The 25394-nt window shown below is 36.4% G+C and overlaps 1 protein-coding gene across 2 annotated transcripts in view; it reads right to left on the bottom strand.

The window, feature by feature from the left end:
- The window catches only part of GAREM1 (GRB2 associated regulator of MAPK1 subtype 1), a 73748-nt gene that overhangs the window by 41649 nt on the left and 6705 nt on the right, over positions 1–25394 (bottom strand). For both annotated transcript variants that reach the window (XM_026699239.2, XM_026699240.2), the window contains exon 2: positions 7033–7173. In XM_026699239.2, coding sequence (XP_026555024.1) covers positions 7033–7173 — 141 coding nt within the window. The remainder of the gene's footprint in view (positions 1–7032; positions 7174–25394) is intronic.

Consider the following 25394-nt stretch of genomic DNA (forward strand, 5'->3'; position numbering starts at 1 on the left):
GTTGATTGGTTAGGTTAAGGGGTAAGTACCAGTCAACATAAGATACTCTCCTATCTACTTTTTTTTTTGAAAATTTTATTTGGGTTTTCACAAAAAAATACAAATAAAACATTATTTTTTGAAAATAGCATGGTCCCGGGTTACACTTCTTCATACAGACACAAACTCAATTTCATGCTCACTTTTTATGTTCTATTCCATATCTTACTACTGTTTTACATTTTCTACATAGTTTTTCTCCTCTCTTAATTTCTGAATTTTATTTTAATTATCTCATATCAATTCAAATCATTATATTTATACTTTTGTCTGTCCTGTTTCAATTTCATATTTTCTTTTCTCATTAAACAGATTTTCTCCTGTTGTTACTAATTGGAGTATGACACCTTTATATCTTTTAATTTTATCCATTCAACTCTTATTTAAGCTTGAGGTTATAAAATTCAATATAATACATAATTTCCAATCAAATTCTGCTTGGTACATTCTTAAAATACACATTATATTCTTAAAAAGTGATTATAAATATATGTAATTAAAACACTCATTCCATTCCAATTCAATTCTATCATTAATATTCATTAAAGTCTTAACATCTTTAACATTACTTTTCAATTAAATATCATACTTCCTTGGGAACACTTATAAGCTACTCTCCTATCTACTTTTGTGGCTTTGAAATGAGAGATGAGAGGGCAAGCAGGGCAAAACATTTGAAATGTTTAGGTTTGTTCTGCACATAATAAACGTTTCTGTCCTGTCATTCCAAATTAAACAGATTTGTTATGAGTTTGAAATAAATCACATTGTTCTGGAAAAATAAGTAATAATATGTATGATAATAGCATTTTTTTTCCTGAACTGCATCTTTGCATGTTTAAGGTACTGATCTAGAAAAACTTTGTTTTAAATTTAAACTTGAATTGAATTTAAATTGAGATGGTCTATACTGTTTTAAACAAATGTAAGTAATTTATTATATAATTGTCAAATTATAAAGGCTTTTGGTGGAAGAACTCTTTAAATAGACATTTATTTAAAGTATCTTATTAAGATGTCGATGTATTGCCAAATCCACAAAGACTGTGGATTTATAGTATTCTATATAAAAACAAATAACAAAAAAAATCAATTATGAAAACATTTATCAACACTGATATGTGCAATCCAACAATTTTAGACATTAAAATGCTATGGAAAAGTTCCATCTTAAATGCCTCTCTGAAGACAGCCAGAGTTCATGTCATCTGATTGTCCAGATGGACATTATTGCACACCTAGATGAATCAAAGATATACTATTTCCTAGCCATTTCCCTGCAATCCTACATGCTGAGAAAATCTCAACAGCTCAAGAAGAGTGAACCAGGTAAACCGGTTCTACCGGAAGAAGGTGGTCCTGAAGGCACCTGGGTGTCAAGCCATTAAGGGCTGTGTAGGTTAAAAGCAGCTTTTCAACTTCTGGTCAGAAGCTTACTGAAAACCAAGGCATCACACAGAACTAAGCATTACGTGAAAGCAATAGGCAGGCCCTGCATTTTACATCAATGGTACCTTAGTCTTAGTCTGCATAGACAGCCCATAGTAAGTGTATTGAAGTAGTCAATCCTTTAATAAGGGTCAGAGGTACTTCCACCAGGACCTCCACATCCAGGAAGGGCTCACGGAATCTGGGAGAACTTTAGCACTTCTGTTGGTACATTATTGCATGCACATCTCCTGGCATCCAGTAAGACAACTTCCCAGCAACTTACTCTCAAAAGGAGAGTGGGATTTTCTTAAACAACACCACTGAAAATCAATCTCCTTAAACAATAATGGATTCTAAATCCTCCATTGTCAATAGACAATGATATTCCAAAACCAATCCTGCACTGAGGTCTAAGAACTCAGGTTGGTATTCTGCCATACAGCAAGATGCCACTTGATCCCACCTTAGGCCTACAACCCAATTTTTTATATAGGCATTCATAGCCTGTCACCTCTAGAGAAGGGTCTTTAGTCAACATATGATAAATTGTGGTCCCTTGCCTTCTGGCTTTTTCTATCTTGGAACTGCTTTTGTTTTGGGATAGAAAAGCTGGAAGAGCAAATCACTGATTGGCCACATTCATCCAACAGATTTCAGTAATAATACCAGGTGCCATCTATGTTCAAGACATGAATAAATGAAGTTTGTGAATATAATTATAAATTGCGTTGTTTATCAGGAACAGGCCAGGATTCAGTTTCCAGTAATCTGGCCACTCAATCTCAGGACTTAGGCAATTGAATGGAAGAGGAAATCAACCTCTTTTTTTTTTACTTGGACCAGCCAGTCCATTGTTTTCCACCATAACTTCCTTGACCATCATAACTTGATTTCACTGAATTTTCAACTCTTCTTCACCAGCCCTTCCAAATGTCCTTCCCAACACCGATTTTTTGGGAATAGGACCATTGAAGACCCCCTGCCTCCTTCTTCTCAACCACTCACACTATCTCCATCATTCCATGGATGGGAAATCAAGCAACTAGCCCACCACTTCCTATCTCTCACCCACCTCAAGTTTATATCCCATGATACAAATTTTTAATTGCATTGTTGAACTTTCCAACAATTCTATGGTGACCCTCTCACACAGGGTTCTACTATCACTAAAGACCTCAATCTGAAATCAGCTTCCTTGTTCTCTCACTCTAGAAAGAGTTCTCCCAGTCATTCCTTGCCTTTCATTCAGGCCAGCAAGCCTTGAAGTAGCCCTATTCAGGCACACCTTTCCAGGGGACCCAATGTTAATTTATGGCATAAGCCCCATTCAGTTGTTCACATTTGAGGTAGGCGCTATGGCAGACTCTCATCAATTGCTGGTAGTCCAGATTTAGCGGTTTGATCTTTTCCACCACCACATGCTACATTTGCTTTTATGCAGCCCTTCAGAGGATAGAGCTCTTTGGGGGGTGGGAGGGGGGTGTCTATCTCCTTTATATCAACCACTGTCTCAGTTTCTCTAGTTTGCTGCTGTAACAACCAGTCTTCAAATTTTGCCTTCTAATACACTTTCTCCTGATGGTAAATCCAATCTCATGTCTTTCTCTTTCTCCAGCCACTTCCTTCCTGCCATGAAACTTAACCCACCTTACTCTTCCTTCCTACACAATTTCTCCACCTGTAGTCTGTAACCTTCTACTCTCTCACAACAATCTCCAGGGAGGAATAGGAAAAAAAAGCCTTGTCTATTAAACTACACAAATGTGGAACATACATACTGGGAAACCGGTTTCCTGGCTATTCTGGGCTATTCAAGCTGTAATTGATTTTACTGACATACAGCAGCAATTATTTTTTATTGTCTGCGCTGTGCATAGAAATTCTAAGACATGATCTTTTGGGGGGGAGTTGCTGAAATTTTTGCCTTTTATTAACTAATAGGAATACAATATTTTTATTGAAAGACAGTAGGAAAAGGGGGTTGCAATTTGAAGGAGTTTGTCTTTAAGAAAATATGTATGTATGTATGTATGGTATTCAGCTTTGTTCAGGTATTTTCCCACGTCATTGTAGTTGTGCTTTTACAATGTGTACTACAATAACATGGGAAAATACCCGAACAAAGCTGAATACCATACATATAGATACCCATGAAAACTTAAGAATATATATATATATATATATATATATATATGGATCTTTGGTTGTTCGGGTTTTCTCCGCGTAAGATTCGAAGTATCTAGGCAGCGTTTCGATGAAGTCTCATTCATCATCTTCAGGCTTCTGTCTCCGGCTCTGTGCTTCTCAGAGTAATGGAGATTGCAGCTGCTTCCTCCTTTTAACTGCCAGTGGGGTGGGACTTGATTGGGTGGGGGCTTGGCTGTGTTCTGATTGGGTGGGGGTGTGTTCTCATTGGTAGGGGTTTGGCTGTGTTCTGATTGGTTGGGGGGTTAGCCGTGTTCTGATTGGTTGGAGGCGTGTTCTGTTCAGGTGGGGGCTTGGTTGTGCTCAGGTTAGTCTTAGTTGCTGGGGATTTGAGCTGGTGAGCTGTGATCTTGCTGTTTGGCTTGAGTTCGTGGTGGTGCTGCATCTTCATAGTGGGTGTCGGTTTGCTTCATGTATGGCTCGGAGGGTTTGAAGTGGGTAGTGATGCAGCTGCAGTGCAGCTTCTGGTCCATGGTCGTGTCTCATCTTCTGAGTGGGTGTGAGTCTGTTTTCTACATGGAAGTGTGGTGGTGGCATCTTGTGTGGCTCTCATGGGTGTGGGTCTGGTGTCCTTCTTCATGTTAGGTACTCGTCTGTTCATGAGGCGGGTTTCCAAATGGCTGGAAGGCGGGAGGTGTCATCTCGTTTGTTCATGCTGTGTGGGCGTTTTTCTATCTCTATGGCTTCTCTGATTATTCTGCTGTTGAAGTGTTCGGTTTTGGCGATGGTTCTGGTATTTTTAAAATCAATTTCATGTCCTGTGGCTTTGAGGTGTTGGACCAGGGAAGAGTCGTTTCTTCTTTTTGATTGAGTTCTTCCCCAGCAACTAAGACTAACCTGAGCAAACCAAGCCCCCACCAGAACAGAACACGCTTCCAACAGCAAGATCACAGCTCACCAGCCAATCAGAACACCAAGCCCCCCACCTAACACGCCCACGCTAACCCCCAACCAATCAGAACACAGCCAAACCACCTACCAATGAGAACACAACCCCACCCAATCAGAACACAGCCAAGCCCCCACCCAATCAAGTCCCACCCCACTGGCAGTTAAAGGAGGAAGCAGCTGCAATCTCCATTACTCTGAGAAGCACAGAGCCGGAGACAGAAGCCTGAAGATGATGAATGAGACTTCATCGAAACGTTGCCTAGATACTCGAATCTACGCGGAGAAAACCCAACAACCAAAGATCCACATACAAATACCGCGAGAACCTCAGAAACACACACACACACACACACACACACACACACACACACACACAAATATATATATATATATATATATATGGATCTTTGTTGTTCGGGTTTTCTCCCGTGTAAGATTCGAAAGTTGGTTGTTTGGTTGTTTCGGGAGAAAACCCGAACAACCAAAGATCCACATACAAATACCCGCGAGAACCTCAGAAAACAAATATATATATATATATTAGTTGTAGAACCTGTTGAGCACTGGATTCCTGAAGTTTGCTAGAAAGAAAAGATCAGGATGAACTTTAAGTAATGTAACGAGTACAGTAATGGTATGCAATTTACTACCACTTAACAATTTTTTGCAATTCCAGGTGTACCTTTGTCTATGGTTGTTGGAAAGTGTAACAAAATATCCTTCCATTTTGAAATGAGAAAAACTTAAAATTGTGTCATAAACCCTAAAACAGACTTAAAGTAATTTTAAAAAAGAAAGAAAATCCAGGTTTATTCCATAAACACAATAAAATTTTATAGACTGCCTCCACCCCATCTGCATTATCAACATAGTCACCCTACAAAGATTAAGCACAATCAAAGTACACTGGAAGAGGCTCCCTACCCAATACTTGTTTACAAGAGAACCAACCAACCAACCTGCTGACACCTTTTCCACAGTTCACATGGAAAACTAATTAAAAAAGGATATCATGTCCTTAGATAAACATTTTAAATGCAACGTAGCTGGATCTTAACCATTTTTACAATGACTTCTGATCACTGTGCAACAATTTTTTTCAAAAATTTTACTTCCTGAAAAACTTTTAATGATCAAACTGAATCACTTATAATTTCAGAATGATTATATTATGTAGGAATCTTGAGAAAAACAAAATTAAATTTTAATCATTATAATGTATTTAATTGCATAATGTTTCTAACATGCAGCAGGAGCTCAATGAGGCTGAAAGTGTTTTGCTGCTGATTTTTGTTTGTGCTCGGTGTCTGATCCATTTCATTGCAGGGTCCAACAAGAGTGTCAACACTGAGGGATTCCATTTTCCATGAAACCATTTTCCACTGTGGCAACGTCCTGGTGAAAACTTTCACCATGTTCATCGCTGGCTACACCTAGATTTTTGGGAAAGGAGGCTAAGTCTGAATGCAGAAAATGAATATTCAGTGACATATTGCACTCCATGGTCTTGTGGGCTGTAAGAAGTTTGTCAACCAGCTGAATGTAGTTTGGTGCTCTGTAGTTGCCTAGAAAATTCTCAGACATTCTTGAATGCTTTCCAGGCATTTTTTTCTGGCCTCACTATCTTCAACCTACTTGTCATTGATGATGTATCTGATCTGTGGACCAACAAAAATACCTTCCTTAATACTGGCATCAGTTATTCTTGGAAACATCTGTCTCAAATAACAAGAATCTTCCTTTGCTCACCACCTTCACAAAATTTTTCATCAATCCAAGTGTTATGTGAAGTGGAGGCAAAAATATATTTCTCAACAAGTATTTCATGTGCCATGTTTTTGGTACTGGAACCAAATTCTTTTTCATATAATGCAACCCTCTTGCATGGCTGCCTCATTCTCATACGTAACAACAGTGCTTGGTATATCTGAGCTGCATTCCAAGCAGTAGAGCCACTACTTTTAGATCTCCACAGATATTGGAGATCTTGATGTACTGGATGTGCTTCAAGAACAGCTCCATGTTTTAATGTTTCTTTTATATGTACAGCCTATTGCCAAAAGCTACTGAAAGGGTTCATTGCCACTTGTAAAAACAGATTTCTATAAAATGGTACATGATAGGCTAAATTTAAGTTTATGTCTATGTTTAATAGCCCCAAGTCTGCAAGATATACCCAAAAGTGTTCAGGAAACAAAATTTTTGTTGTACATTGCAATACCTTTGCATAAGACACATACTATTTTTCTTCAGCAGTCAATGAAACTTTATTAGATAAATCACACCTCTTAACAGAAGCATATCAAATATTTCTGCTGTAGAGATAAACTACAGTATTTCTATATATCTTATTTTGCTGAAATTGTTGTCATGGTTTCTTTCAGGGGTAGTCTTTTTGTAGCTGATAAACCGAGTAGTTAACTATTCAGTTTTCTGAAGTCTACAACTGAAGAATATTACACTTACCGGGATAATGCACTGGAATTTCTATCTTCGGCCCTATGACGTAATGGCCTTCTTCTAGACTATGAGCTGTAATAGTTGTCCACTGTCGGCATGAATGAATCAATAGGTAATCACTCTCTCGAAGACCTTCTATAGGTTCCCCTACAAAAAGAGAGTAAAGTTTAAGTCATGTTCGATTAATGATTAAAGTACATTAATCTTCAACTATAATCCTTTACGTTGTATACTGTAGTAACTAAAATTTGAGCCCACAGTTTTAATCTAATCTAATTGCTGCAATATATTTATTACAAGGCCACTTCCTGTCAACTCTGCCCTGCAATCTGCAATATTAGGCAAAGTTGAATACTCTTTTAGCTGTTATAAGGATTAGAAGATATTTCTCATCACCATTTCAATTAGGAGATGGACAGTATTTTTTCATCTGACAACTGTTTTGAGGCCAAAGGATTAGGGGTGTCATCAAAGTGGCTTGGGCAATATTTGCAGAACTGCAAATCCTTTTAGAAATGTTTTTGAGGGAGGGGGAATTAAGGATTAAACTTCTGGAGACTTAAGGCATGTAGTGCACTGCATAAACTACCCCAAAATGTGAAAAAATGTCCAATGTGAGCGGTGTGTGTATCTGTGGATTTTAAGGAGACATCAGGATGCCATAGCCATTTTGCCTTTTGAAGTCACTTCAAATCTCTGGAATTGTGGCTAAGCTGTTGGACTGGGAAGATCTAAATTTCTTCAGAGACCATGGACATGGAATGTTGGATCCCTTGAGACACCCCATCTCTTTTGTTTTTTGCAACTCTCTGGGCTCTCTTTATCTACAGTGGCTGAAAATCAGAAACATGATTTTCTTCCTATTGAGGAAATTGTACAAATGTAGTAGAGTCTCTAAACTAGACTTAAAATTTAAAATCTTAAGCAGACTTAAAACTAGATTTAAAATAACTTAAAAAGAAAGCAAATCCTCAGATCCTCAAAAAATATTGATGGAAAGGAACAATAGCAGGGCCCATGCCCCTCTTCTTTCCCAAAAATATTAAATAAGCCTCAGCCCACAAAAAGATGCTATCTGTATATGATTGGGTGGATAAGTATCTCAATCCAATAATCTCACTAAGTGTTTTGGAAATAAAATTAGGAAAAACCCACACTGAGCTTTCAGGGGAATTATGAGACATTAATTAATGTCACAAGAGCAGTTAGATTAGCATGATTTATGTATGTCTTCAGTTTCTACTGAAATCCCTCAACTTTTCTAGCAAAGAAGAGGATGGAAAACAGGACCAAGGATGCATCGAGCCAAGGTAAATTTTAGCAATTCTTCTGTCACTATAGAGTGTATTGTACTAAGTAACTATTTTTATGGAAGTGTAGATTGTGACATAATATTTTTTAATAAATGGGGGTCTTTTTTCCTAGAAAAATTATCTCTATTTCTGTGTGAAAAAATATACTGTGTTTCACCAACTCAGGAAACTACAAAGAACCATGCAAGCCTTCTCCTTAAAGTACAGCATCCAAAGAAACCCTCATGTTTTTCATATGTATTAAAATATAAATATTAAAGATCAATATTATATATAATATAAAAAGTGGGCTTTAAAATACACTGTAAATCAGCTAGCAGAACCTAGTTTCATTTGGAAAATAGCATTTTTTTAATCCAATTTGATCCTATACAAACCAATTAGTTAATTTAATGTGACTTAAATGGGTTTTTCCTACCTTGGGCTTATAAATAGCAATAGCAATAGAACTCAGACTTATATACTGCTTTATAGCGCTTTATAGCCCTCTCTAAATGGTTTACAGAGTCAGCATATTGCCCCCAACAATTTTGGGTCCTCATTTTAACCACCTTAGAAGGATGGAAGGCCGAGTCACCCTTGAGTCTGGTAGGATTTGAACTGCCAAAGTGCAGGCAAAGTGCAGCTGAAAGTCAGCAGAAGTACCGTGCAGTACTGCACTCTAACCACTGTGCCACCGAGGCTTATAAAACTCATGAAACTAATAATACAGAGTGATCCCCATATCATCAGAAGCAAACATACCTATCACAGTTCCCAACCTCCTAAGCATCTATTTTAGATAGAATAGGTATATATTAGCATTACCTATGAAAATTCATCGCTATTCTTCTTAAAGATTCTTCAACACTAAAATGATTTCAATCATTTTTACTTTATTTTAGAGAAAATTATACTTTCCCAACTTAAAAATTATCCATCACAAATTCCTGTTTTGTGATTCAAGCAGATATTTTTTGGTTGTGCAACACCAACAACCACTATGTTACTGCTTGTACTGCAATATAATTCAGCTGTTTCTCCATCTGTTTGTAATTCCTCTTATGTGGGAACCAGGTCATTGAAGACTATGTTCATGGCAAACCTATTTGACTTGTACCTCCTTCCAATTCACTGTTGTTGGGTGGCAAAATTATGTGTGGTTTCAATTATGGTTGATTACCTGCCTACATATACTTTTACACCTCCTGGTAAAGAGAACTTCACAAATTAATGTAAGTCTATACTTTAATATACAGTATTTCTATCATTTTCTAACTTTCTTCTTTTTTTTTTTTTGAAGGAAAAATCATATCACTCTAACCAGAAGATCCAAGCTGATGCTTCATCATGGAGGTTTTACTTAACTAGAATATGCTCTATTGAGATAAAAGGAATTCTATCTGGTACAGAGAGAGGATCTGGATTACCCCCCAATAAGGAGCACCAGCATCAAAGGATGAAACCTAAGCAGTCTACCCCATCTACAAGTCAGAAAGAGAAGTCTTCTTGAAAGAAGAGCCAAACCTCTGCTATTGGTGGGGGTGCATCCATACACCTGAAGCTTGCTGGGACTTAAGAGACCATGTTATTAAACTCTAAGTCAGGCTTGCAGGCTGCTAAAATAATATCTGAAACTAATTCTTCAATCGCTTAATCCCATGATCTTGCTGTTTTGACCATGCTCATATCACAATAAATCTTGAGCTTAACTTCCCTGAAGAATCTAAGTCTTTGTTGAAGTTTGTTTGTTCCAGAGCCTTCCAAACAGAACTGGGTTTGACTGTCAGACAAACAACAGTTTCTATGTTGTGAAGGGAGGGAGTTGTTCATTATGATTCATCCACAAATTGCAAACAAAGTATCCACCACAAAGTTTAGTGGCTATAGCAAGGTTCTGTGGGTTTGCAATTAGGATTCACATGTATAGCTGAGTTTCCTATCAACCGCAGTTTCCCATGTCACCAATTCAACAAACATAATCAATTTTCCAAATTAGTAAATGGAGGGGGCATGGTGAAGGCTTTTTCTCAATATTTTATGAGTTATAACCGTGATAGCAGTAAGAAAATATGTTTACAAATATCTGAAATTTGATTTATAGATAGATGTGACCAAAACGTAACAGTTTGAAAATATCCCATTTTCAGGTGATGAAACAGATGAAAGGCAAATGTTGTTCTTTGGATTATTTGTGTAAAAATTCAAAGGTAAGCTCAATTAAACTCTTAAAAATAAAAGTAGAAATATTTTGCAAACCATGAAATTATTATTTGAGGGCCTGTTCAGTATGACATTCTATATAATTACAGGTTTGGAAAAGATTTGATTTTTCCTATATGCTTGACTAAGTACAAATTCTGTACGAAGGCTACTATCTTTTAAAAAAAAAATTAAAAAATGCTGGCAGCTGCCTCTTGTACCGTGGCTTTCTCTATCAAGAAATGGTAACAGATAGTTTATTGTTCTTCATTGATCAAGAAGGCATCTATTGCATCCCACTTCTAAATAAAAAAGCTAAGCATATTTTCTTAGGAAGAATTTGAAGAGGACATGGTGGAAGGAAGAGAACTGACTCAGCTTATAGCATTCACTAATGCTAATTAAATGCAGCCAAATTCTTCCTTCCTTCTTCCCTTCCTTTGCCTATCCTAGTGAAACATGTAACAAATACTCCTACTTGATTTATTCATCATCTTAACCAGAGGTGGTATTCAGCAGGTTCTGATCAGTTCTGGAGAACCGGTAGCGGAAATTTTGAGTAGTTCAGAGAACCGGCAAATACCACCAAAATCTCTCTGACTGGAGATTTTACAGTACTCTTCCCCTGCCACGCCCATCAAGCCATGCCCCCAGAACCGGTAGTAAATTTTTTTGAATCCCAGCACTGGTCATAACGTAATTTCTTTTCTGTCAGCATTTCTTCAGTTTCTTGTCACCACATATACTCCTTTTCCTGATTCCACAGCCACCATCAACTTTTAGAGCATCTCTTTTCTGACAGAAATCATGGAGTTTATCTCAAATTAACTTTTAAACAATGTCATTAAATCTCAAACCACACAAGATTACTGTGCATCTGCTTTATCAATGAACAACCAGCTCATAAACAGAAAGTGAACATAAGTCTTTCATCAAGCACTGTAGATCTGGGATGAGTATCATCCTATTTTTTTTTTGCTACTACCTAAGGGTGATAAATCCATACTTCTGTAGTGATACATTCCACATTTTTGGTGTGTACAGATGGTCCTCATTTAATGACCATTCATTCATTCAGCAAATATTCAAAGTTACAATGGTGCTGAAGTAATGATACTTACAACTGGTCCTTAACGTTCTCCACCCTCATAGCCATTTGATTGTGATCTGAGCCCTTGGCAACCAGCTCACATTTATGATGGTTGATGCATCCTGGGGTCATGTGATTTCCTATTGAAACTTTCCCTGACAGCTTCCCACAAGCAAAGTCAATGGGGAGCCAGCAGGAAAGATTGCGATTTGTTTTGGTAAGTCACTTCCCCCTCACCCCAACCCCCACCCCACTTGGCAACAGCTACTGCTGACCATGCTGCTCTCTTGCTGTGCCTTACAGGCCACCCTTGTTCATGCCTTACCTGCCAGCTTGCAAGACACCTGGGAGTGATATAATGGCTTGCAATCATCGCTTAAGAACATCAATAAGGAGTACTGGATCGTTGTCCCTAAGCAATGCGGTCACATGAGGTTGTCCTGTATGATCACATTGCTTATCATCAGAAATTCCATCTCAATTACCATAGTTAAATGAAGACTATAATAATAGTACCTTTTACTATGTAAACATTACTACCAGTAGTAAATATTTGCTATGTAAATAGTACCTTTATTCTTAAACTGTAATAATCTTGTAATATCTTTTAATAGTTTTACCAACAGATAATATTTTAGTATGTTGAGCAATTACAGGGGGGTGGGGGAATGGAAAGACTATGGCAACATTAGTTTCTAATGCAAGTTAATCTGATCCCAGGTGCTGTTACCTACTTATAAGCTGTTTTAAATGCATCCACTTAGCCAAACATATATTTGCTAAGTGGGTGTATTTAAAGATCTACCTACTACTCATCAATACTATAGGATTACAATTGACATGATTACAGCCAGCAGGATATTTGGAAGGGCATGATAAACCAGCCACTCTCCAGACATGCTGAATTACAAATCATCTTCCCTCCAAAATTGCTTTAAGACACGATAGGAAAATTGATGGGATTCCTAAATATGCAGAAGTCTCTTCTCTTGGACACAGCAGATTAGGAACAATATCACTTGAATCCCTACATACCTGAAATGCTAAGTTAAAAACGTATTGGTTGTGAGAATCATAGGAGCAGCATAAACCTGCAGTTTTTGTCGCATTTTATTTGGTAATACTTCATGTTTTAGGGGACTATGGAGCAAAAGTGTAACAAAGTCTCTGATTTGCAGAGAAGAACCTTCAGTTTAAGTTGAGAGAATCAGTTATTTCCAATTTCATTTGATCAATTAGAGCAGCAGTATTACCGAATTTCTGACTGAGATACCCTTCCTTGGGCAAAGGTTCAGCTGAAAGGCAAATACATATTGTCTGCAAAGCATTATTGAATTTACATCATTTCAATAAATAATTTATATTTTTAAGGGCAGTTTGTCATTTAGGTAAAATGTCTAATCACCTGCAAATTTCAAAAGCATACAAAATTAAATGACTACAGTTAGAATAATTTAAATTGACAAAAATGCCACTTAATTTGTCAATTCTGTAAATTGTCAATTATGTTTTTAACTCCAGTGTTGCTACCACTGTACAGAAAGGTAAAGATATCTCCAAGTCCTGATAACCAGATGAATATAATACTGGCCACAGTATGGAAGCCGTATCTTACAGCCGTTTCTTTTTCCAAGATGTTTTTCAACTTTCCAGTCTGGCCCAACTCCCTGCTATTCCCTGGTGGTTTCCCTAGAAAGCAATAATTATGATCAACCCTAATTAGTTTTTAAATTTAGACAAAGTTGGCCAGGTTCTGTACCTGCTTATAAGCTTAAATTTACAAATAAGTTAGACTGAAACAAACCAACTGTTATATTGCCTTTGTCCTCAGAAGATTATTGTTCTTAGTTTTTGAGTATGGAGGGTGTGTGTATGTGTATAAATGATGTTATCATTTCTGCTTTTTGCCTTAGTATCCACCAGGCTCTATCTAATTTTATTTGGAATGAATATATATTCCAAATAAATACATGCTGTAGAAAGTTAGCATGTTGTAACAGCCTCAGGTACCATATTTACTTCCAAGAATACTTCTTATTTTGTTTTCTAAGATTTATTGAGATGCAATCTTAGAAAATAAAAAGAGTGGTTTCCTTTAATTATTACTTTTCCTGGAAGGTAAGCTGAAATAGTAAAAGGCATCTCAGGGAGGTAGGGTCCGAGTGGACGCATAACTTTACAAATTATATACATTAGCAATGAGAAGATGCAGGGGCATGGGGAAAGGGATTAACATTCCAACTCTGCCTTTTAACATTCATTAGAGAGTGAGAGAGAACGCAGGGAATTTTTTTAATCAATTGGCTGGAGATGTCATTATCATAAATGGCAGGGGAAAGATACTGCTTTTACAGCTCTGTAAACAGAGTACAAGGCCACTGCCTCTTTGCCCTACTATAGGAGCAAATGATAAGAAACCCATTTCCCCATTCATTGAGATGATATTTTCTGTGCCTACGTGGAAGAAAAATAAGAAGATATGAAATAAATCAGCCCACTCTCACTCATTTCATTGTATGGCCAAATTATTTAGCATATGATCTTTCAGACAAGTTTGAGGAAGCAAAGAAACAACCTGCTTGTCAAAAGAAGCAGCTTTAATTAGATTTATGTGTGTATGCATATATGGTCACATCATTTATGGTATGCCATACTATTCATAAGTGAAAAAAATCAGAGAAAATAGGTGTTTTTAATTTTTAAATTTAATTTTAATTAAATTTTTAATTAAAATTTTAATTAAACAAAACACAATCATAACTTAGACAGCCACAAACATGTGCTCCTTAAAGACTATTTTTATTATGGTTAAAAAAAATGAATGTCCTATCTGGCATCATGGCAACATTTTATATTTAATGCAAAGTGAACAAACTGTAGAGTCTCTTCTATTGAACAGAGTGTGTATAGTGTCATACAGATACAACGAACCCTTGTTTACCAGACCCAATGCACTGAACATTACATGCTTGGGTCTGTAAAAGAATCTCCATATATTCTTTCATATCATGAGATCAAAAACACGATACAGAGCACAAAATTGTACTATTGTAGTTTGCCCGAATCTGACCAAAATTTATCACATTACTAAAGCCATTATTTAACATTTTTGAAAATGTGTTCATTCATGCTCCAAAAATCATAGTTCACTTAGAATTCTATGTTTCTTAGAAATATGCTATTACAAATTATAGCAGTATGTCCATAAATCTGAAGCCTGCACTCTGTATAATATTTTAAGCCTTCCTAGCTGGACTCATACATTGTTTTAAACTATAACTTGATTGGTTTAATTTATCAATAAGTGTGAATGCAACTTTTACACCTAATTTAATAAACCATACTTACTTAGCACTATTTTTGAAGCCAATCCCATCTATTGAATAGCTTTAAGATACAGAAGGATCTTGACAGATTTGAACGTTGGGCCCTATCTAATAAAATGAAATTAAATGGTGAAAAAAAGTAAGGCTCTACATTTAGGCAAGAAAACCAAATGCACAGGTATAGTATAGGTGGTATCTGGCTCAATAGTAATTATTGTGAAAGGTAGGGGTGAGCTGCTACTGGTTCTCCCCAGTTTGGGTGAACCAGTAGCTCATTTTATCATTTTTTTATGGCGAGTTAGGTGAATTGGCAAATCCAACCCCTGGCTAGCCCCTCCCCGCCCCACCCAGGAGTCTTCAGGTGGCCTGTTTTGGATCCCAGATAAGTACAAGATCTGTGCAGAGGCTCAGGGAGGGCAAAAAATGGGCCTCTAAAGAGGTTCTGGAAGGCTGGAAATGGGCTCCAGAGGGCCTCCGGAGCCCAGGAAGGCCATTTTCACCCACCTGGAGGCTCAAGGAAAGCCTCTGGAGCCTGGGTAGGACAAAAATGCCCCCACTGTGGTGCAGGAGGCCGACTAGGGCAGGGAACCAGTTGCTAAAATTTTTGAATTCTACTCCTGTTGAGAGCCCTAGTTGACAATCACTTAAATATGAGCCAACAGTGTGCTGCAGCTGTGAAAAAAAGCCAAAGTAGCCCTAGGCTGCATTAACAGAAGGACAGAATCAAGATTACATGAAGAGCTAATACCACTTTATAATGCCTTGGTAAGTCCACACTTAAAATACTGCATCCAGTTTTGGTCGCCACAATGTTAAAAAGATGTTGAAACTCTAGAACAGTGATGGCTAACCTTTTCCACATCGCGTGCCGAAAGTGCGCTCGCTCGTGTGCTTGCACCCATGATGCAATGTGTGCATGACTCCCCGCCCCCTGCGCATGTGCACATGACCCCCTGTGCATGTACTGCATGCCTCTGTGCATGTGCATGCAATCCCATGTTATGTGCACATGTGCACATGACCCTCATGCATGCCCTGCCCCCTGCGCATGCATCTCCCACGTGCGTCTCCCCCTGCACATGCATGGCAGATACCCAACAATCAGCTGGCTGGCGGGGGGCATGCACGCATGCACAGTGGGAACCTCTTGTGTGTTGGCAGAAATGGTTCTGTATGCCACTTCTGGCATGCGTGCCAATGGTTCACCATCACAGCTCTAGAAAGTGTGCAGAGAAGAGCAACAAAAATGATTAGGAGACTGGAGGCTAAAACATATAAAGAATGGTTGCTGGAATTGGATATGTCTAGTTTAATGAAAAGAAAGACTATGGGTGATATGATAGCAGTGTTCTGATATCTCAAGGGCTGCCACAAAGAACAGGGAGTCAATCTATTCTCCAAAGCACTTGAAGGCAGGACAAGAAGCTATGGATGGAAACTATTTTTTATTACTAAATTTATGGGATGTTTATTTTCTTTATGCTGCAATTTGAATTGTCCATTTAGAACAAGATAGGCAGCCTGAGTGCCAAAATAATTTAAACTTGCTTAGAGGATCAGTCATGGCTGCAACATATTCCTTTTCCTGAACATCAACTTTTTCCAATCAGGAAAGTAACATGATGTGCAATGGACATGATGCACAGGCAATGATTCTGACTCCTTGCTGTATTTCTTCTTCCAGTCACTAGCAGAAGGAAATGCCAATAGCAGCAGTGGCCAGAAAATCAGGACTGGTAGATCTGCTCTGAGAAGACAGCTAAAGTAGAATATTGTCCAAAATGAAGTGCCTTGGATATAAGTGAATCTAGTTCTGTCCAGTGAAATGGCTGGTTCAGGGGATGTGGTAAGTTCACAAAGATTGCTAAGCACCAGGCCTATAGCTGCTATTTTGAGTTGTAAACTTGAGATCGGTACATCTGGTTGTGTACCAGGAAGTTCCATGCTGCAAATGAGAGTGCGGCTATGATCTACCTACTAATAATATTCTGTGTACTGAGAATTCTGGTTTAATTGGCATCCTTTGTTGGTTTCTATAAGTCCATGTTTGATGCTCAACCCAAAGGAACTGTGATACTGCACAGTAGAACTATGCATATCTGAGTTGAGGCAATTTAGCAGTATCTGTTCAATCAGTATTCCTTGTTGTGGCCACTTGGAGGGAAGAAATTGACAGAAGTACAACAAAATGGCTGGATACACTGCAGTGAAGTGGTTACATGAAGATTGCTTTGAGTTACTTCTCAGCCATACTCAGATGGTGCAATTTCCACAATGAAAATGCCATCGCACTTGTTAACTTGACACATCAAAGTCTTTGAATAAAAATTGTATTCTTTTTGAAATAATAGAGAAATACTAGAAATAACATTAATAGTAATAATGCCAGTACTTTATAAATACTTATACTTTCCAATAAAAAAAAACACTGCCTACTGTACGATATAAGCATAATATAGGCAATATATAGCCACAGCATATGCATTATTCAGTTTTTAAATGACATGATAGGTACACTTGAATCCTATAGCTATTATGATTTTTACAAAATCTGTTTTGTAGATTTTGCTAAGATCTTTTGCTAAAAACTAAAGGTGTACAAATGAAAACAGCATATCAGAATCTTACCTACTAAAGAACTATGTATTAATTTTCACCCAGCTTACAATCAAAACAGTCACTATTACCCATATCTTTATTTTGTGATGAATTCTTCCTGTAGTAATCTCTTCTATGTACACAGTAGAAGATTTGCTTCAAAGCCAGCCTGCCTGACTGCTTTCTAGGTACTGGAAAACTGGAGACGTAGTTCATGATTTTTGTCCTTGTCCTTATAGTTAAATAAAGTAAATGGAATAATACCGGAGACTAATTTTATCTTAATGGAGACAAATATTATTTGTCCAGGTCAAAATATGATAAACAGGTTCAACTGTGATTTCATGTCATCTCTAAAAAGAATTGGGGAATTCAGCAATTAAAGAAATTACTCTGAACTGAGATATGCTAGTCTTCAGCTTTCTTCATAAGAGATATTTGCCTGAATAACTGGAAAATATAGAATTAATTATGCAACAGGAAAAAAATTAATATTTTAAGTTAAACTAATTTGGAGATAAAAGGATCATCTTATTTTATAAGAGTTAAGACAAAAAAAGGAGACAATGGAACTGGAGCTTAACATTATTTATGCTTTTTACTCTGCACTGTAGGGTGAAATGACTTGAAAAGGTCACACAAAGTTCCAGGACAAATAAATCAGTTCTTAGACAGTCTTCAAATCAATAAGTAGATTTATGCTACACTTTCTTAAATATCATAAGAATATCTAGCTAAAACATGGAAGGAGGGGAAAGCTTTTTTAAAAAATTATTTACTCTGAAGTAAAATTGATGCATAATTCATTAGCTAAGTTCCAGGACTCTCTTTATTAAATCTAACATGCAAAGCAACACACAAAAAGCCATAAAGATCTCCTTCTTTTAGTCAAACTAGTGATATATGCAATGTCTTCATGCTTATAGTGTGACAATCTGCAACACAGCCTTGCTCTACACACAACCACGATTGGCAAATCTGTCAGAAGTAGGTATACTTAAAAACTCCCTATTGCAAACATTCATGCTATGCTCCGATGTCTTCACTTAAGTCACCAGCATAAAAGTAGAGGGGAGCAGCAAGAATTATTATTTATTTCTGTGTATGATCCTAGTCCAAGTCTCCTGCTTCAAGTCATCTGAACTGGATGTGTAAAGAATGAAATTAAAAGCCATGAAACTAAAATAAACTTCACCCCTCCATCCATCCTGCATGCAGAAGCTGTGGCCTTCATTTGGGCTAGCATTTTTTTTTTAATGAACAAACATTGATACTCCAGCTAGCTCAAATAGAAGAAACCTTGACCACCGGTAGTTTATTTTGTTGTCCAGTGTGCGTTTGCCCATGGTTAATGTTACATTATGTCTCATGCTGTGCCAGAGTGCTTTGTGACATAGCAAGAGGCATGAATCCAACTGAAATTTTAAAATAATAATCTTAGCTGTTAATCTATTAAAATGATTTTGTCTCTCAAATCCTCAGAAATGTAACCCTATATTTAAAGGGCCATTGATATATCAGGTTATTCTGACAGGTTATATTTAACTGTGAAAGGATGCGTTAAGAGAAACTGCTGTTCATGAAATACATTATAGTAATAGAGATAGCAAGAACAACTGTTGGCAGGTGGACCAAGGCAGTCATAGAATGGATCCCACTTGATAAAAAGTATCCATGAAAGTGACCTAAAACAAGAAGGATTGATGACATCAGTTAAGTATTGTGGGCCCAATTGGCAAAAGAAAGCTCAGGACCATAGTTTGGAAACATGCGGAAGATGCAGTGGATAGACTGGAGAACAGGAGGAGGAGGAGGAGGGATAGCTATTGCATACTGTGTCTCACTATGCTTCCAAAGTGAGTCAGAAGCACTCACTCACAGTGGTTTGTGATAAGTGCCTTTTGATTGCTTGTTTTGAAGAAAAACTATCTTACACTGATTCCGAATGTTTACTTTCTGTGCCAAGTGTAAGTACAATTTTAGTCTTTAAAACGTTTATGTATATCTATTAATTTGAAGCTTTTTTCTACATAGCATGAAAGACCAAGAGCTCTCCTGCAGTATTTATGCCTTTTTAAAATATTAAATAGAAAAAGGTTCTCATTCTTATACCACCTGTTCATCCAGATCTATCAAGGATTTTCTGAACTGATTATACCAGATATTCAGTAAATCAGAAGCAGTACTTCTTATACGCATTTAATTTTTTATAATATTAGTTATACTTAGTACATCTAATATTGCATTAGAACTGAAACGTATAACCAAATTAGGCATATCGTATTTTCCTAGTGGGCACAAAGAGTGATAGATATTTGAATTTTCATTACCTGGGAACTATAATGTGATTTGTTTTCCTCCTCCTTTTTTCACATGCAGAAATCTACATGCAAAGGAATGTCTCAAAAACCAGATGTCTTGCCTTTTTTCATACATACACATACTTATACAATTGTACAGCCCATCATAATAGTAAACAGCATACATTCTAACTTGGAATCGTGCACCTCACAGTTCTATACCTCTGGTTCTACTGTAAATCTAACAATGATGCACATGTCTTTTGACAGCAAGTAATATATATATATTATTCCCTTCCCCCTACATACATAATATTTGACTGCAATGGCTTTGGCAATATTAAGAATGCATATTAGCTAGCTAGTGCAGAACATATTCCACGCAGAATTCAACAGAGTAGTATTGTATAAAATAAATATTTTCAGGAAAAGGATCCTCGTGCATGAACAATCTTTTCCTCCCCTGATAACAGGAATCAATGTTTACTGCAATATACCAAGTAACACCATTATGTCAGCTATTTCAAGCTAAGGTTTACAGTATATACAATTCCAGAACAATTATAGCAACTAAATATTTTCCCATTATTCTTTTTAAAAGAGCTTAAACATTGGAGAAATCTAGCAGCTGTAAAGGTATTTTTACCAAACGCTAAGACCCAAATAAAATTAATTAATTCTTTTCTTATCTCTCTCCTCACAGGATAATGAAAGATGCAAATTCAACATCTGCTGATATAACTTTTGGGGAATTTTAATACAACCTTTATGAGTATCTATTGTATGAGAAACTTTCATTTCCCTTCTACAGCTTTATCATTCATTCATACTTCCTCTGCACAGATTCTGGGAAATAATTGTGAATTGTCATTGACAATTATTTCCATTGGGCAATGCTTTTTGACCTCATAGGTTGTTTAGGCATATTACAGAAAGGCTGCTATAAAAAGCAAAGTCACTGGATAATGTTAGAAAATTATGTATTGCGAGGCTTCCGGTTTGAGCTTCTTCAGCGACAGACCAAAACCTCGTTTCTACAAGGCTTCGATCCGTGCTCGCCGCTGGAGCACCCCAAGCCAACTGGTTTCGGGTCTAAGCCACCCTGTAGAGGTTGTGAAGAGGGAGGAGACTGCCTGCAGGGTTGAGGAGAGCTGCATCTCTCCTCCCCAGCTGGCCATTACTCCCTTTCCCAAAGGCGGTTGCAGCGGTGGTCAGAAATGGCCACCACAAAGAAGAACTCAACCGGAAAAGAATGTGCAGGAGGAAGATAAGAAGAGAAAGTTTTGGTTGACTGGGTCAAACAGCAAAAACAACAAATAAGGTATGCTGGAATTGAAACTATTAAAAAACAATAACATGTTCCCTAAGAAGATTTTTAAGCTGTGAAGGAGAGAGAAAGGGGAAAAGATTTGGTTTTCTCCTTTTCCTTTACTGACAGCTAAGAGACTTAAGCAAGAAATTGGAAAAAAATCCACTTTGACATCAATAGGCATTTAATGCTGAAAATAAAAAGTCAAAGGGATAATAAAGATTTCTGGATAATTAAAAGCTTTTGAAAACAGGAAAGGAGAGAAAAAGAATAAAAGGGTAGGAAGGGAGGATACTACCTGGAATTAAAAAAGAACTTACAGCAAAATCTCAACGAGACTTCCAAAAGAAACATTCTAACTGAAATATTGCAACAAAAACCCCAGGAAGAGAAAGTCGAAAAAGAAATAAGAAGATATAACTCGGGACTATCTGGATTACTTGATGATTTCTGGATTCTTGGTTATTGTTTTGAATAACTAAAATCAATTGGGTGGTTGTTTAAAACTGTTTAAAATGGCTCCACTTTTAGAAGAACTGAAAATGGAGCTTAAAAAGTACAAAGAAAATGCACAAGAAGGGAGAGGTTCTTTTGGCTTCGTATTTCAGTTTTTAGAAATGGAGATTTGGAACTTTGAGAAACAACAAAAAATGCCTGCAGAACAAGAAGACTGCAACAAAGAAGAAGCCATCTTTAATGAACAAGTAATCTTAGGTGAGGGGGGGAAGGAAAGCGGGGAAAGAGAATGGAAAGTTTAAGATTGGGAAAAACAAGTAAAAAAAATAGAGTGAAAAATAAGTATAAAATCAGAAAGCAACAGAAGAGGGAAATGCAGAAGAGAGAATTAGAACTAGAGGGTAAAAAAGGGAGGGGGAAGATGAGAGGGAAGAAAGAAAGGAAAAGAAGTTATAAAGGACAAGCGAAATATAGAGAAACAGGGCCTATTTAGAGATAATGGGTGAAAACTTAATGGAAAAAGGGGTTCTACAAAGGTACATAAGATAGTATGGTTATATTAGAAACAGAAATAATTTTAGAAAATATGAAACAATGTATGATTAAAATGTCTGATCAAATAGCTATCGTAATTCAGTGGAATGCTTGTCAATAAATAAATGTAACAAAAGGTATATTTAATGATTTATGAAACATATGTGAACAGAGATAATGGAAAAATTAACTATGGAGATTATATGTGTTTTTACGGAAGTATGATATTTAATTGAAAAGAAGTGTTAAAGATGTTATGATTTTAATGATTATTAATGATAGAACTGAAGTGGAATGGAATGAGGGTTTATAATTACATATATTTACAATCTTTCTTTTTTTAAAGAATATAGTGTTTATTATAAGAATGTGCCAAGCGGAATTCGATTGGAAGTTATGTATTATGTATTATATTGAAGATCATAAACTTAAGGTATATATTGAAGTTTAAATAAGAGTTGAATGGATGTAATTAAAAGGTATAAAGGTGTCATACTCCAATTAGTAACTACAGGAGAAAATTTGTTTAATGAGAAAAGATAATATGAAATTGAAACAGAACAGACAAAAGTATAAATATAATGATTTGAATTGAGATGAGATAATCAAAATAAAATTGAGAAAATTAAAAGAGGGGAAAAGCTATATAGAAAATGTAAAATAGTATAAGATATGGAATAGAATACAAAAAGGAGCATGAAATTGAGTTTTGTGTCTGTATAAAGAAGTTCAACCCGGGACCATACTATTTTCAAAAAAGATGTTTTACTTGTATTTTTTGTGTGTGAAAACCCAAATAAAACTTTATTTAAAAAAAACACAACTATGTATTACGTTATTTGAATGTATGTATTGCAGCATGCGGCTTTTTGTGAAAATTCCAAACAGGCATGGATGGGATATACAGTAAGTTGCAAAATGATATAAAGGAAATTGACTTAATTTGTATGTGTACTTAGCCTTCATACACTTGCTTTAGCCATTAGAAGAATGTCCTAGAAACTAAAGAATCCTGGTACTTCCCAGGAAGAGAGCTAAGGGTAAGTATGCTTTATGGCCAATTTCTAAACATCAAATTGCTGTTAGAGGAACAGGAGTGGTGAGGGAAATGATACCAAGCACCCCAATCTTGAATTCCATAACAGAAGGGAAGAAGGCTATAATTATAGCAGATAAAATACATTTTAAAAGCCTCTTCCTAAGACAGCTGCACCATGTATGAAATCTAGATGAAGGAATTTCATTTTCAAGAGTTTAGAAAACTGGTAGCAGAAATAGAAATATAAAGGAAGACTATTCTGGGCTTCCTCTGATAACATTAAAACACTAAGGAATAAAACTCTCTGCTTCTTACTGAAAGTTATTTCCACATATTAACCACACCATGGGACTTGGAAAAAATAAAGAAAATGTAATGTGGTGGAAGTGGCCACAGCTGCCCCATTTACTGCTGAACTTAAGATGTTTTCTCAGTTAAAAGGGCAACAGTTCAGTTCTAAATATGTCACTTAAAACTCACTGAATTCAGGGGGATTTTCTTCCAAATACATTTTGCATCCAATTGTACCTTGCAGTGAGAGGCAAAACACAATGTATCTTCAAAATGTGAATGCTGACTCTGAAATGTACCTATTTATTCAGACACAAACTCCAAAACAGTAACTTCAAACCAACATAGCAACTCTGTGACACTCATTTGCAAACACAATGGAGAAGCAGGAGCTTAGGATAAACTAAACAATTTCCTATCAAGTTATTTACTATATGGCACGCAAACAAGATTCTTCAGAGAAGAGTCAAATCATTATTGCTTTTGCTGTCTGATTTACATGATGGAATCAACAGAATGTAGGGAAAAAAACACTGTTCCAATTCTTTTATACTATAAGGGAGATGCGGAGAACAATACAAGTGGCTCAGAATGGGAAGATCTTAATATCCATTGGATGCTATTTAGTGTGTTGGTAAAGAAAACCTTTTATTTAGAAGAGTTTCATATTCAAAGCTATATGACCACATGCTTTAATAGGCAAGAAATGTGTAAAGATTATTTGTATAAGATCATTAGGGTGCCACATCTCAAGCTACAGTTTTCAGAAATCTTTGATACGTAAACACAAATTACAATCTAATAACAGTGAAGTTTGTTCTCTATTTCTGATCATCTCTATTGCATAAACACATATCAAACTTAATTCTTAACTTAAACCTCCACAATAAGTCCACAGGTAATAAAAGATTTTACTTGAAAACCTAACTGTGATTTTGATTAATGCAATAAATGATTAAGCACCTCTAGATTACAGTAGTATAATATGTGAACTTATGATATGACTTACAAACTTACGAATGTATGATATAACTTACAATTCACTTGGAACGCAAGTCACAATGTGTTTTGATCTGGGGCTTAGCATGATAGGCAAACATCCCAAGGTAGAGGAGGAATACTTCATTTAAAGCCACAAAGGATAAACTTGGATATGGAGATAAAAGGGAAGAACTAGAAAAGTGGCACTAGCCAAATTGTCTGAAGTCTGAACTTCAGAGCACCCCACTGAAAATAAAATATTTATAATGAATAGAAAAATAATGGGTATTAAACATTTAATATTCTAAATGTTCAGGTGTCTGGTTATTTCCTACTTTTTGATACCTTTCTTCTTGATAGCCACAGTTGACCTGGAAAGTCCCTGTCAAACAACTACAAGGGGATTGCAATGACTGCTTAACATGTGTTACATCCAAGTATACTAAGGTTCTGAGAACAAGTCTGGTATAGTGGTTAAGACATCAGGCTAGAAATTGGGAGATTGTGATTTCTACTCCTGGCTTGGTCACAAAGCCTATGGGCGACCTTGGGTCAGTCACTTTCTTTCAAGAGAAAGGAGACAATGGAAAACTTCTGAAAACCTTGCGAAGAAAACTGCAAGGATTATAGTCAAGGAATCTGTGAAAAATGGATAGAAATGAATGGAAGAAAAAAATACTAAGGTAATATAACAGAAAAACATATGAACTATTCTAACCAATAGCAAAACTGGACGGTTTAGAATAGTTGTTAGCAGCATTTTATATAAATCACTAATTTATTTTAAACTTCCAATGTTAAGATAACTTTAGAATATATTGAATATAGATTCAATAATGTATTAAAGTGGTAGAGAAAGAGCTGTTAAGATTTGTCACATGACCTGCCAAATTAGCTGTCTTTCATGTGTTCTGAGTATAGAACACAAATAAGTACTAATGTTTCAAAAT

Source organism: Pseudonaja textilis, chromosome 3, assembly GCF_049901715.1.
Source record: "Pseudonaja textilis isolate UNSWEBS1 chromosome 3, rPseTex1.2, whole genome shotgun sequence".
Classification (NCBI taxonomy): Eukaryota; Metazoa; Chordata; class Lepidosauria; order Squamata; family Elapidae; genus Pseudonaja; species Pseudonaja textilis.